The sequence below is a fragment of the Halichoeres trimaculatus genome, unplaced genomic scaffold, assembly GCF_033239565.1.
Source record: "Halichoeres trimaculatus isolate MK-OKI-2021-1 unplaced genomic scaffold, fHalTri1.1 fHalTri1_scaffold_21, whole genome shotgun sequence".
Classification (NCBI taxonomy): Eukaryota; Metazoa; Chordata; class Actinopteri; order Labriformes; family Labridae; genus Halichoeres; species Halichoeres trimaculatus.
The window spans coordinates 11713194-11727503 of record NW_027437199.1 but is presented as its reverse complement, the minus strand read 5'-3'; the positions used below and the strand labels follow the sequence as shown (position 1 = coordinate 11727503).

Below are 14310 nucleotides of genomic sequence, written 5' to 3'. Positions count from 1 at the left end.
GAAATTTTATTCATTATCACCTTTTTATTATACTCTGTCAGATGTCCAAAAACAAAGTGGTACAAGACATATTGCATCTGTGTTTGTTACTGTTCTGAGGCATTGTTCTGTGTTTCTCTGGCACCAAAGTCAAGTTGTGGATTATCCTCAATTAAACAAGCAGAAATAACATTTTATTTGTTTTTTAAATCAATGAAATAAAAATAAAATCCGACATGCAAATAAGGAATAAAATAAAACATGACAGATCACTGTTCAGTTTATACAGTTACACAGTGCAGAATTAACTCTAAAGATGACCAAAGCAAAACAAAACACACAGTGACTGTGTTGAAACCATCTGAACATCATACAGGACTGCTCTCCATCTACTGTACTAACAATATAAAGACCTTAATATTCTCCATCCAACACTCAGACAAATCACATTACCAGAAACCAGTGACAGGAAAACAAATTAAATCCAATTAGAATTTTACATTCAACTGTGCCCGAGTCGATCAAGTTGGTGCAGGTGATGGCACTATTGCTGACAGATACTCGCGTCTTCTGATGACATCACAGGTGCTGGCATGATGGCATCCAATCAGATGCGTCTGCCCTCACCGGTCAACTGGAATGCTTGTGGAGAGCCTGGGCCCTCCTTCGACTCTCCAAGTGCGTCCTGAAGGGCTGAGGGTAGTTGGTTGATAGCTGTTGATCTTCTTCTTAACGCATTTTATAGTCGTGGGAAATGGCCGCCTCACAAAGTTGTCCTTTAAAGTCCAGCTCCAGGGTGAACTCCAGGTCACGCTAAAAACAAAGACCAAGGGACATTAAATCAATAATTGTACAAATATGAACAAAATTAGAAGTTAAATTCTATATTAAACCATGAAAACAGAATATGTTTCTCTTGTTGCCACAACACCCCCAAAATGATGACCATGGTATCAGTGATGACAGGTTAATTCAGGAAACAAAATTTTTTGCATGTGGATCACTCATTTTCTACTGGTCACCTCAATTAAATATCTGTGGCACAACTACATTAAAACATCCTTACATCAGTGCCATTTGCATTCAGATTTAATTCAGTTGTGTCGTCCATAGATTTTAACAGTCACATGGTATGTGGCAATGAAGCTACCAGTAGCTGCCTCCTAGTGGTAGCTAGCGCCAAATACTGGAGACACAGGGAATCTGCTGGTCTGTTTCTGCCTACATTTGAAAAAAAATCTCATACTATTGCAAAGGCATATTTAAAGAACTTACAAAATCAGCTGTTTATCTTTCTACTCTTGCTATCGAGGGAAAATTAACTGCCAATTGCAGAAAGAGTTCACTTTAAATCCAGTTTAGTTATCCTAAAGGGCTTAATGCACATCAAACCTCAGTGAAATGTATCTTTCCGAATGCTAGCGAGCTAGCTAGCTGCTAACTATTGGCTAATTTATAAAAGAAAGATTTGAGAGATGTAGAAGTCTTACAGTCCAGACTCATGCATGTTCAATAAACCTTTCCATGAATGTTTGAATCTGAAAAATAATAGTTTTGTGCCTGTTTTTGCACAGTCTTACCACATTTTTCTCATTGGGCCGGACAGCAATACTTCCAAAGATCTCCTCTCCCTTCTTCACGGTTAAGTAGTCCTCTAAATAAAACACAGTCTGCTTCCAGTGTGTGCTCGGGGCATCTGGAGCTGTAGGTAGGGGGATGAAAGTAAAAACATACATAAACATCATGAAATGGAATGAAAAGTTCAGGATATAGAGAAAGGTTAAGGGTGAGGGAAAAGTAGGAGAAGTGAGAGGAAATAGAAGTTTAGGAGAACATGGGGATTTATGACATTTACAAAATACTTGTTCCATTGGACACTCATCTGCTTCAGGCTTGTTAACATGGTGGAGATTTTGCAGCAGAGCAGCTGAAACTCACCCAGTGGGAGAAATACAGAGGCTGATGGGAGAGAAGTCCCTCAGTGATGCTCAGCCTCAGGTCCAACAGACTCAGCCAAACATAGAACCTCCTCTACACAATATTATGTAAGCATTGGATGCATGAATGCATTAACATAAGCTTACATAACAGCTGAGCTACCCTTTCTATAATAGGTGTCGTCAATGCCAAGAACTAGAAGTGTTTGGTGGTTCTGTTGCTGCAAAAACCGGACCGGATCATGTTCACACCAGCAGAGTGTAGCCAAGAGCTAACACGCTGAGTGCAGAGACGTCTTTAATGGGGATTTATTTACAGCTCGAACATGCTTTTGGGCAAAGATCTGAGAAGAAACTTGGAATGCAAGATGGATTTCTCTTCTTGTCTTTACCGATCCTGCCTTAATGTAGCCTTGAATATGTTTCTCTGATGTTTTCAAATGAAATCACAGTGAATAGGGTTGACTTAATCATACATTAAACTCTTATTTACCTGCTATTTGTGGTTTTAATTTCTAAGGATTCATGAGACTTCCCTTTGGCACTTCTGCCAAGGTAAATAAATCTTAATAGTTTTATGCGAAACATTTTTCTTAGGGTTGTTGGGATTATCGAGTTCAACACACAATGTTTCTGTCATGATTATCTTTAGGTTCTCTCAAATAAGTCACATTAAAAGAGCTGCATAAACAATGGACTGTAAGAATAAACAGACTGGCCTTTTTACTTTTTATAATTTTATTCTATATTTTGCTTTTTGCTGTGCAAAACAGTGTTGTTTTAAAAACTCTGTTATGAGAGAGATCGTTTTGGCATTTATTTGGGATACATTACGGTTTTAAAACAATTGAACAACAGAAAAATAATCATTAGACTAATCGTCCAATTAATCGTTATATTAGTCGACTAATCGATAAAATAATCGCCTGATTAATCATTTTAAAAATCATCGTTTACCCCCAGCCCTACAGCATACGTTTTGCTATTTACTTGCACATTTTTTTCCTTAAGAAATGTAAGATTCAGGCCTTTTTTTGCACATGCTGTTCTCAACCTCAATTTCCATGCCCTTCCCACCACCACCTGCTGTTTTTAGGTTATGAGGGTTGTACTTGGCGCTACCACTGGCTGTCATAGTGAATGTTCGACCTGTTTATATATTGCTCTGTTTGCTCCTTAAAATTTAAATTCACAGGTTTTTATAAATAAGTAAACCTGAAAGAAGTGATAGAAACTGTATCCAAGTCAAACAGCACTGGTTCTGACAAGCAAGTACAAGAAAATGCCTTTGATGGACACAAACCATAAAGTGACCAGTCTAACTAAATATCTACCTTTTTGTTCTCTTACTTTTATCATGACTAATGTGACTCAGAGGAGAGGTTTGCACTGAAATAATTATTACCAGTATGACTATGTCACCCACCAGTGGAGAAGCCAGTCTTTTTGTGACACTTAGTGAACTCGATGGTGAAGTATGTGACCATGGCGTGGACGTAATCATTGCGTTGGATCTGCAGACAGAAGGCTGAGGTGAAAGACAGGTCCTCTGGCTTCACAGTGTAGATGTCCACCTCCTGGGGAGAAAAGACGAAGAAGGTAAATTGTTTTGATTCAGTTTGAAAAGACTTTGCTTTGAAGACACATTTTTGCTTTCTCAACTCATGGGTTTTATGTTACAGTGAAATCAATCACCCTATGTGTGAGCATGCACAGAAGTTGTCAGTCACCTCTTGCCATCCCCCACACACGCAGTTCATATATATGTCAATCCTTTCTTGATAATTCACCATGGTGTGTGTGTGTGTGTGTGTGTGTGTGTGTGTGTGTGTGTGTGTGTGTGTGTGTGTGTGTGTGTGTGTGTGTGTGTGTGTGTGAATCACGGCTGGCAAGCAAAGCCTGCTCACAGTACACATGCTGTGTGGGTGTCCTCCCTCAAGTCTACAAGGGAGGGAGGCTGAGTGTGTGCGTGTTAGTGAACGCAGCATCTGTGTGTTTCTTCGTTTCTATATCAAGCTCTGCCTGATGAACATGGCTACAAATTTAAGTATCCCGTTTTTGTAACATGGTGGGCTTAACACTGGGATCCAAATAGGAGTGGAGCGGGTGGAGGTCTTCGTTTTTGCATGTGCATGGAGATATTTTAGGAGAAGCGGAGACAAAATTTTATTCCTGTGCAGCATGTTCATTTTACACTGCCATGTGGCTTCAGTATGACAGATTGTGATTCAACACCTCTGTTGCTTCCAATGATATGAAGCTGGTATCACATACAGGAAATTGTAGGTGGGGAAAGAACAAAAAAAAAAAAAAAGGATCCCCAGGAGCGACTTTGTAATTTTTACGTGCGGCGAATGAGTGGCAGTTTAAATTAAGACAGGGTGAAGTGTCTGTCAGCAGATAGAAAGGTTGAAAAAGCCCTGAAGACCAACATGTGAAAAAGATACAGGCAGGGCGAAGTAATTCTCCGACTAGCATGGCATTAAATAACCAGTAATCTAACACATGAATCACCTTTTTGAGCACAAAAGCAGGGTTGGTGCTCATAAAACTGACAGAGAGCCCATTTAATTTCCATTAGTGACACAATGCCTGCTCTTGTGTGACATTTGCAAGACAGAGATGCCTCATTTGTGCTTAAATTAGTGTGGCCTGATGTGGTTTCAATCAGACAATTTGACCGAGGATGAAATGTACGGAGTTTGATTAAAAGAAAGGGGAGATAGAAAGAAAAAATCAGACGGATAACGGTAAAAAAAAAGGAGGGAGAAGACTGAAAAAGATACAAAAAAGTATGGAGCAAATTAAAAAGTAACAGTGAAAGAGGAAAAGGAATCGAAAGACAGGTTGAGGTGGAAGGGATGAACAAAAAAGCCATCCCCTCCCACAATGCTCCATCCTCTTTTTATTTGCGAGATAAAGAAAAAGCCGCTGCTGTATCTTCAAGCATGGAAACGGAGCTGCAGACTATTACAGCTACAGAAACCTCTATTATGTCGCAGAAAATAGACCCAGCCAACTGGGGATGTTCAGAGTTGTATAGATTGAAAGCTGTCTGTGATTCTTTTTCAGTGAGCTCATCCAGTTAGATTAAAAAGAAGTCTGAATTTTCAAGATACAAAACATCATTAAAGATCCCTCTTGGTGGTGCATGTTCAGCCTCCTTTATCGTGTTTGTGATAACTCTTGTCAAAGATATGGACGGACTTACCTTTAACAGACAGGCATTCGTCACCACCTGCTTTGGATCTACCACGTCCACCAGAGGCTCTTTGATGGCCACATTGCGAATGCAGCTCATATCAAAGCCATACACGTTCTCCCACCCTGTGCATATAGAAGCATACACATCTAAGATTCAGGTGAATACATCTGCACACAGCAGGTAATGTCTGGATTATAATTTGCTGAGCTCTGTTACACCTGCAGAGCTTTGTTCTCTCTGTTCCTGTTAAAGTGTTAGCTCAAAAAGGTTGGCAGAGAAACTACAGCGAAGCACTTAACCCTGAGAGGAATAACAGTCCTTGCTGTCTATCTGTCTATCCAGCCCCCATGCGGAGAAAGACAAGCCCTTTTGAAAATAGACTCAGGCCTCCTCCTCCTCCACCTCCTCCATGTCTGGTTTTTTTTTTTTTTTTATCATAATTTGGGCCGAAAGCATCTCCCACCTCCATTCCCTCCGTCCCTCCATTCCACCTTTCTTGTCAGAGGGCCAAACACTGAGTCTGAACAATGCGAGGGTGGAAAATGCCACCAACTCTGAGAGAAACTAAAAATAAGAGCGGGAGGGTTTGGGTAGACTGAATTCTTTTGGGACTTATTTGAGAGCATGTACTTTTCTGAGCATGTCAAAGTGTAAAGGAACAAAGAAGGCCACCTGTGAAGTGCAGCACCGCAGGAGTTATAAACCCAGATTTGGAGACTAGGCACGAGTGTGACTGGCAGCTTTAATATATGTAAGCGCTTTTATCTGGATCACAATGTTAAGCTCAACCCTCATGCAGTGATAGATATGAGGAAATAAGAGTACAAGTGCTGCAAACTAAGGAAGCTCACCGTCCCAGGTCCCATCTAAAATCCTAAACTATGTGATTTGCATTTTCAGTGGTGAGACTTGTTTGACTATCGATTATTTTTTCTGTTAAAACAAATGGGCTACCTTCAATCTTAAAGCATCAAGTCAGTTGGGAAGTGCTTAAAACTGCAGTTTGTGAAGCGTCCACTTGAGGCTGGCTGGAGAAACACCAGAAACTACATCCACAGTTGTTTAAAGTCTAGTTAAAGAGCGGGATTTTGTCCAAAGAGCTTATTTCTCTGTCAGCACACACTGTAAAAGAGATTATTTTTTATAACTCGGGGCGTGGCTGGCTTGACTGACAGGCAGGCCCACAGTATCTGTTAGCATTAAGGCTAAAGACCTGCCTCTTTACCCATCATGACTCTGGATGAGGTTGCGTGAAATGCCTGCTGCTTATCAGCTTCAAAACTCTGCATCTGAAACAAATGGGTGAGGTCACAGATACAACATTTATTATTAGACAGTCTGTGGATACAACAGAGTGCTCCTAATTGTCTTTGTGTTTTAATGCATCACATTGATTTTTTAGCGTGTTGAACTTTAAATTCTACATTCTCTACATAAAGAATTAAGCTCATAAGATTCTTTTGTAGCTGCTGAATTCTGAATTTTTTGTGGAGTTAAATATTGAAATTTAAACACAAAAAGTCTGCTGAAACCAAAAGGCATCTGTTGGTTTTACGCCAGTGACAACACATTGTTCATAAAAATGTGCTGGCTCTTAGCATTACCTCAACTCGTTTCCCTTTTGAGTAATGCCATTTCTTATTGTGTTTGAGAGTCTTTTCATTATTCACCAACTCAAATGAATGATGACTTGATAACTCGTTCAAATGGTGTTAAGCTCCAGACATTTTCTTGCTGACTTATTCATTAACTAATCGCTCACAGTCTGCATTAAAGCATCAACCCAAATTGATTTCTGACATCTTGACAAACCAAATGTGGCAAGTGTAATTGACTGTCTGCAAAGACTAAGACTTATTTTTAAACCTCCATTAAAAAACGACCAAATTATGTTTTTTTTGTTAAATTGGCCACTCAGATTGTAAAACAAGCTCTAAAATTTATTTTCTAAATTTAATCCAACCTCTTTGGTGTGTTAGCATTGTTAGCCGCTGTTTAAATGTTACTGCCTACAACACTCATGCTTGAAACTTTTCCAGCTTCACTAATCAGGCACAGGCAGCTATTTCGCGCTAACCACCCTTATAATCTTACCTGGTAGTCACAAAAATTGCTAACTTTCTGAGTTGACGACAAGCATGTGTCTGCAGCGAATTATTTAGATGCTAGCTAGAGTGGACACTTCCCTCAAGAGTTGGTTGAAATAAAAACATTGCTGGAGGAGAATTAACTTTTAGCACGAGGATGTGAACAACACCTTCAAATCACTGCTTAGTGTAAAGTGAAGACTGTTTGCTGACTGTGTCAGTTTCAAACACAATAAAATCAGTGGATTGGTTAGTTTCTCTACCCCCAATAAGCAAAAATACTGACTCATACATGACTTTTAAAGTTTGTCAGTGACAACACATATTTTAGCTTCAGCTCTTATAAAGATATTTGTAGATGTGAAGTGCACAATGCTTCAGTAATTCATATCTAAGTTGATTTAACATCAACAGACAGTGCTTATTAATAATGCACTGCGAAGCTAAGCAGAGAAAAAGACAGAGACAGATGTCAGGAGTGACCAAGCAAAAGCAAAGAAGCTAACATATTCACCATAATTACTTACAGTGAATCTTGAAATCCTTGTACTGCCTGTCTTCAATGGCCACCACATAAAGAGCTGCTCTGTCAGGGAACATCAGGCCTCCAGGTTTCTGCAAACAAGAAAAGCTACACGAGTCACTGCACACACACACTATGGCCATCCATCATCTTTATTGTTCACACACCTGGCATGTAATATAAGATCACATGTGCAGAGTTTGAAGCCTGCAGGCAGCAACTGAGGTTAGAAACCAAACCCCTGATGTATGACCCTAGCATTTGAGCAGCAGATATACGCACATGAAAGAATTCAATAAATCCTCTACTTCATCACTGTTTGTTGTGTTAATGCTTCAAAAGCCTCTTTCATCCAGGTGGCTGCGCAAAAACTGCACCCAGCCCTCCCCAGCACCACCGTACCAGCCACTTGTCCCTGGCAAAGATGACAGTGTTGAGCATGGACTCATAGAAGAGGCAGTAACCCATCCACTCTGAGATGATAATGTCCACCTTCTCCACAGGCAGCTCCACCTCCTCCACCTTGCCCTTGAAGATGGTAATGACTGCAGGGTAGAGAGCCACAGAACAGCAGGCGGCAAATTACTTCACGGTATCTTCATCACATAAATGCAAATCAGACAATGATCCATACTCAATTATATATTTTTATGCCTTGGGACTGCTGCAAATTAGTACATCTTAATAACTGCACCAGTTACATGCCTCTGTGAGTAGACACATCTGGTTTGCTCTATTTTCTGTTTTTCCACTCTAGCCTATTGACACGAAATAAGAAATGTGTGAAATAAATGCTCAGTGATTTCAGAATTAAATACCATATGATGAGCAAATGTTATCTTTGCAAAAAAGCATCCTCATATGATGGTGAAGTGTCTCTGCTTAGGCAGTTCTTAATCTTGATATCTTCTAAAACAGCGGAGTCATGGGAAAGTTAACCCTTTGAACAATGTGTGCCATTAGACAAATGCTTTTCAGACTGGGGTCATTTTTTATGTGTCAGGCTGTAAACATGTTTATAATGCAGTAAAATTCTGCTTTTTTAATGGGTGTGTTTGTGTGGTGTTCAGCACTTGTGGAGCCAGCCTCAAGTGGACACCTAACACTCTGTGCTTTTTTCCTAACACTTATGCATCAGCTGCATTTCTGCTGGAAGGAGGTTGCTGCTTGGCTACAAGACATGCTTTGAAAAGTTTGAGCAGACATTACTGTGGTAGCTAACAACCTTGTTGGTTTAAAATTTGTTTTTGAAACTAGAATTTACTACTGTGATGCTGCTGCTTGTCGATGCTGATTTTAAAAAGCTTGTAAACCTCATACACAACATGACAGCAGATATATTTAGAGATACTTTCTTGTCTGCGTGATCAGAACTTCAGTTTCAAACACAAATATAAAAGATGCAGACTGTGAAACCATTCCATCTGTTGACTGTGCTTCATCCGTGAAGTTTGGGGTGACACTTTACAATCAGCACCAGTGAGGAGATCCAGATTGATGGCAATGAATATGGTTATATGACATCAAGAGGCGAGCTGCCATTTACAGAGTTAGAGCTGTGACTAATATTGTCAGGGTGTGACAGCAATGATGGAGATAAACTGATTTTTCATGCCACTTTGAATCAAGATGTCATCCCCCAAATGCATTAAAGTTATACAGAATTATTGGAAAATCCCGTTCACTTACCGTTATGTAGGTGATTTGACTTGATGATCTTCTCTGAATATTCGGATATACTTGAACATTCAATCTGCAAGACAAAACACTTTCATATATCTGCTGTTCTATTACCCTTGTTACAGGTTTGGATATATGGTTTAAGTATTACATTTGGTGATAGAAAAACATATTATTTCCTCGTTGAAGGAGGTGAAGTCAAATGTTGAAAGGTTCAGTTTTCCCCTCCTGGTATAAACGCAAACGTTTAACCTTTGGGGTAATAACGCAAGGACAAATTTAATCAAACCCTGCTAATCCATCTACACCATAATGTCCCTGCTGGCTCATCCCAAGCCCTGCAAAGCACAAAACACATAAATCACTTTGCTCCCCCATCTATAAGTGCAATACAGTATATGAATCATACATAACTATGGGAGACACCGCCGGTAATGTTTAACCTGTGACTTTCAGGGAGCCTGATGTCTTTTATTGCCTCTGTGTGTAAGACTGTCTGTGAGAGATTAACCATTTCTGGCAAGAGCACAAGAAACCAGCCCCTTAAGAGGAATTTTAAAATGGTGCAGTATGTGCGTGCATGATTCAGAGTAAAAGAGATGAAAGATGGGCGATAGTGTGGCAGCAGAGCCAGATATGGTATTAATTTCGACACTGAATGGATGGTTGGTTTTTCTCTCTTGTAGAGATTTAAAGAAAGCAGAGATGATACAATTGAAGACTGTGGAGTGTTGTTCAGTGAAAAAAAAAAAGGTGTCTTTGTCAGACTCACCCCGTACACGTGTTTGGCGCCGGCATTAGCAGCAAACATAGAGAGGATCCCTGTGCCACTACCAACATCCAGGACAATCTTATCTTTGAAGACATGTTTGTTGTGGTACATGGCGTTCCTGTACGTCAGCGTTCGGACCTCATCTTTTAGCATCTCCTGTATAAAATAAATTATAATTAAGGAGAAGCTCAGCCAATAAGGTGGCCATAACATGCAAACCAGTATGAAAGGAATAGTAAGACTTACAGAAACAATATATTGTATACAGGGAGCATATGAACAAGCATCCATAAGTTCAAAGCAGTCCTATTTTCTAAGCATGCACATACACTTTTTGGTGCATATCCAGAATGATAAAGGAAGTATTCAGGCCACAAGCCTTGGTGACAGTGGAAGGAGCTTCTTGAAATAGACAAGAGTACAACACAAAGCCTTTGGGGACCGCCTGGTATCCATCTCCCTGAACCCATTCACACATCCCACTTTCCATCTTCCTTTTTTTCCTTTCCTTGCACTCCTCTAATCAGGACACCCTCTTTGTCTGTGAGCACACAAAAACCTGATCCACATGCTAAATATAAACACTATTTAAAGAGGTCTGTCTATAAGTCCCCAAACTTTCCTGACACCACTTCCTTGGAAATCAAGGTCATTAGCTACAGTATGGCTCAACAGTCCTGCTTCTTGGTTGAGTGTGGGTGCCTTTAAAACAAACCAGAAAAGATTTCAATATTAAAACTTTCTACTGACCTAAGGAGGGTAAAACGCTGCCAGTTTATCCTACAGCTGTAACAGAGAAAATCTGAAGGGCCATGGTGCAGGGTCAAACCTGCTCCATGCTGATAATGCTTTAAAAATGTAGCGGCATACAAAGTTAAATATGGTGCTCCTGTGGACAAAGGGATCTTAGCTTACCTTCTTCTCATTATACGTAATCAAAAAAGGAAAAAAATGTCTACTTTTGACAGTCAACTTAATCCATCGTGAATATAAAATTTAGTAAATTCAAATAAAAATGGGGACCTTGAGATGCATCTAATGATAGTATTTTGGTCCATGACCCTTTCATGGTAGCTCTCTATAGATTCTGTTGAGATGCTTTTCTCCATCTTCTTTAAATTCGTGTTTGGTGGTGCTTGAAGACTGAGAACAACTTTAACTTCTATGTTTAATCAGCCAGATCTTCCTTTAGTTTTTCATTTCAAAATAAAACTTCACCTAGTACGTTTTTTTTTGCCTTTTTATAGATCCTATCTATGTATGTAGTGGTGGATTAGTATTAAATTTAATACTCTCAATGCCACCAGGATATTTTCACATAACCTGCTCAGAGGCATCATCACTAAACAAGGTTAAAACTGGCAGACAAGTTCAAAACTAAAACATCTGGTACTGTTCTCATCTTGTTTCTATTAGGGATGCACGATATTGGATTTTTGCTGATATCTGATATGCCGATATATCGAAACCCCTTTTGGCCGATACCGATACAGATAATCACAAGTTTGTTTGTTTTTTTCACTGTAAAGAAAGCTTAGTCTATCCTGTACTGGCATTTATATGTTACCCTTATTGTGATGGTCTTATTTGTTTAAGAAACACACATAAAACAAGACAAAAAACATTTGATTTTACCATAAATAAGAAATGTACTATTTTTTCAAACTCAAGACATTCAGTATTGAAATGCAGAAAAATAATTTATTTAGATCACATGAACTTTAAATGTACAATGCATTTTTAAACATAACCAAGTTGCATTTGATTATTTTAGAGCTACTGTAACAACCTGGTGACAGACACAGAGCTCTGCAGTGCAAATAAATGAAGTGCTATAAAATAATAATAATCCTAACTGAATAGCACCTTATCAGCTGTGCATATCGGCAGAAATGTTCATATCTGCCGATACCGATAAACGTGTGTTTAAGCTTTTATCAGCCGATACTGATACTGTGCCGATAATATCGTGCATCCCTAGTTTCTATCCTGATCAGCCTACCTCATGGATGCCAAAGTGGGCATAAGAGTCAAAGTAGTAGTCCCGTGAAGTCATTTCCTCTGGGCTGAGGAACTTTGCTATCTTGCCTCGACCAGGACAGGTGGCCAGGCCCGCTACATGAGGCGTATGGGGGATGCAGGGCACATGGTGGGCAGTAGGCACTGGTTTCGGCAGTGGGGAGGGCTGGGCTGACTGAGAAAGCGGGGATGTGACAGGCTGTTGCCGCTGTTAAGGAGGGATAAGAGAGAAAAGTGAAGGAGATGATTCAGGCGCTATAAATTACTAACAAGAATGATTCAAACTGGATTTTTTTTAGAAATGTGCTTAAGGTATAAACAAAACTGGACCTGCCTGCTTGTCAATACAGAGCTGATAGAAACAGATTCAATGTGCTGCAAACTGTGCTAGCAGAAGTAAATCATGAAAACACACAGTCTTAGTCATTACACAGACAGGGGACTCAGTGATGAGCCGGCTGAAGCTGCAGATTCCGTTTCAGCACCAAGGACAGCGGAGATAGCCACATCCAGCTCGTGTGTCCAATGCTTTACACTTTCTCTGTCTTCATATCTGTGCGTTGTCTTACCAATTTGCCTTTTAGCGCTTTATTCAGGTTAACCGTAACATCTGCATAACGTTAGGATTCACTTTCCATGTCTTGCATGCTATCACATTGCTACACTGGTTTTAATATGGCGATATAAGTAAGTAAAACACACATGTTTATGAAATATGAAATTAAGAGTGGTATCAGCATAAAATATATGTAATGTGAGCGTCCCAGTCCGGGTATTACCAGGTACAGGACACCACAAGGTCCCTACCTCCGAGCTGTCCGCCTCCGCCATCTTCCGCCGTAGCAGCAAACAACGTGACGAATGCCTCAGTCCCATGAGAGCCGACGAGATTTAGGCTACAACTCTCTTAAGTGTGCGGAGGATCAAAAGAATCTCTCTAGAAAGCTGTCAAATATTAAATTGAACCGCCGTATACATGACTGGAGAACATGATAGGATGAAAGTCATGTTAAGACACGTGAAGGTATCAGAGTTTAAATCATATTAAATCCACACCACGGGAAAAGTTCTTCGTAGAGGGAAAAAACGCACAGAAATCCATACTGTGGATGTGAAAAAGGTCGTTTCAGAGCGAGGACTCAGAATGGCAGATGGTGACAGAGACTGTGATGCGACTGAAAGGTTGCAGGTTTGATCCCGGCAGGAGTCACTGGGTCTTTCAACACCCGCGCGCCCCTCTTAGATGTCCCCGTGCAAGTTATTGAAGCCATACCTGCTCGCCCATTTTACATCCCTGAAGCAGAGTATCCGAGAAAACTGTCTCCCACAACCTTAAATAGAGGCATTTGCGCGCTAAAAAACAAACTCCACATCAGTACACGCATCTTTTACCCCACTTTTCCAGAAAAAACAGAGTCAGACTAATGAGGAGGAACAATTCTTGTGTCCGCGCGAGCTGAGAAGTCCTTTTCAGAGAGAAAGTTGAGGCGGATTCAAACTGCGACAGTTAGACTTGAGCTCCTCGACAGAGAGAAATGAGTCGTGACAAAAGTATTGTAAAAACAGTCACCAGAAAAAGAAATAAATCTGTGCTTTCCATAGACAGATGCCTCCTCACCAGACTTTCACCACAGAATCAGAAACCCAGCTCTACGGCAACCGAAGGCAGCCAATGAGCTCCTCGGACGCCTGCTTACATAACATAGGTGTTTCATCTGTTTAAAAAAGAGAGAACATTTTCCCTCAACAGGCAGAGCCATTTGATAAATTGCTTAACAGAACTACATGTAAAAAACAGTAAACCATTGCATTTATAGGTAACAGTAGCTAAATGCTATTCTCAATTAGCCTATAATTAATGTGTAAAGGTAGTGGTAGTCTAGTCTGCTATGGTAGTCTTCAGGTGAGCAGTTTTGACAAGCTCTGACTTGACAATCACATCGACAATTACAATAGAATTAAACAATCTTGTCAATGTAACAGTCAATTAGCTTTAAGGAATAAAGTTTGTTCTCACAATTAATTCAGTGGTTACTTAAAAGGGGTGCTTGGGTTTGTTTTTCTAGTTCTAGACAAGCAGTGACCTACTGCCATCTATGACCATCTAT

The 14310-nt window shown here is 40.1% G+C and overlaps 1 protein-coding gene across 1 annotated transcript; it reads right to left on the bottom strand.

The window, feature by feature from the left end:
- Positions 1 to 4: 4 nt before the first annotated feature.
- prmt8b (protein arginine methyltransferase 8b) lies at positions 5 to 13851 on the bottom strand. The gene is made up of 10 exons (XM_074697955.1): positions 13010 to 13851; positions 12186 to 12410; positions 10184 to 10339; positions 9421 to 9484; positions 8134 to 8276; positions 7736 to 7823; positions 5128 to 5243; positions 3343 to 3493; positions 1560 to 1681; positions 5 to 792 (listed from the first exon to the last, which is right to left on the bottom strand). The coding sequence occupies exons 1-10, from the start codon at positions 13076 to 13078 to the stop codon at positions 709 to 711; spliced, it is 1218 nt and encodes a 405-aa protein (XP_074554056.1). The 5' UTR covers positions 13079 to 13851; the 3' UTR covers positions 5 to 708.
- Positions 13852 to 14310: the final 459 nt, after the last annotated feature.

Bases quoted from the DNA above. Each gene is read 5' to 3' on its own strand.
- prmt8b (XM_074697955.1), bottom strand. From the start codon at position 13,078: ATGGGACTGAGGCATTCGTCACGTTGTTTGCTGCTACGGCGGAAGATG. The intron at 10,340-12,185 runs GTAGGCTGATCA...TATTTTATACAG, and splicing joins CCCACTTTGGCATCCATGAG to GAGATGCTAAAAGATGAGGT. The intron at 1,682-3,342 runs GTGGGTGACATA...CCCTACCTACAG, and splicing joins AAAGACTGGCTTCTCCACTG to CTCCAGATGCCCCGAGCACA.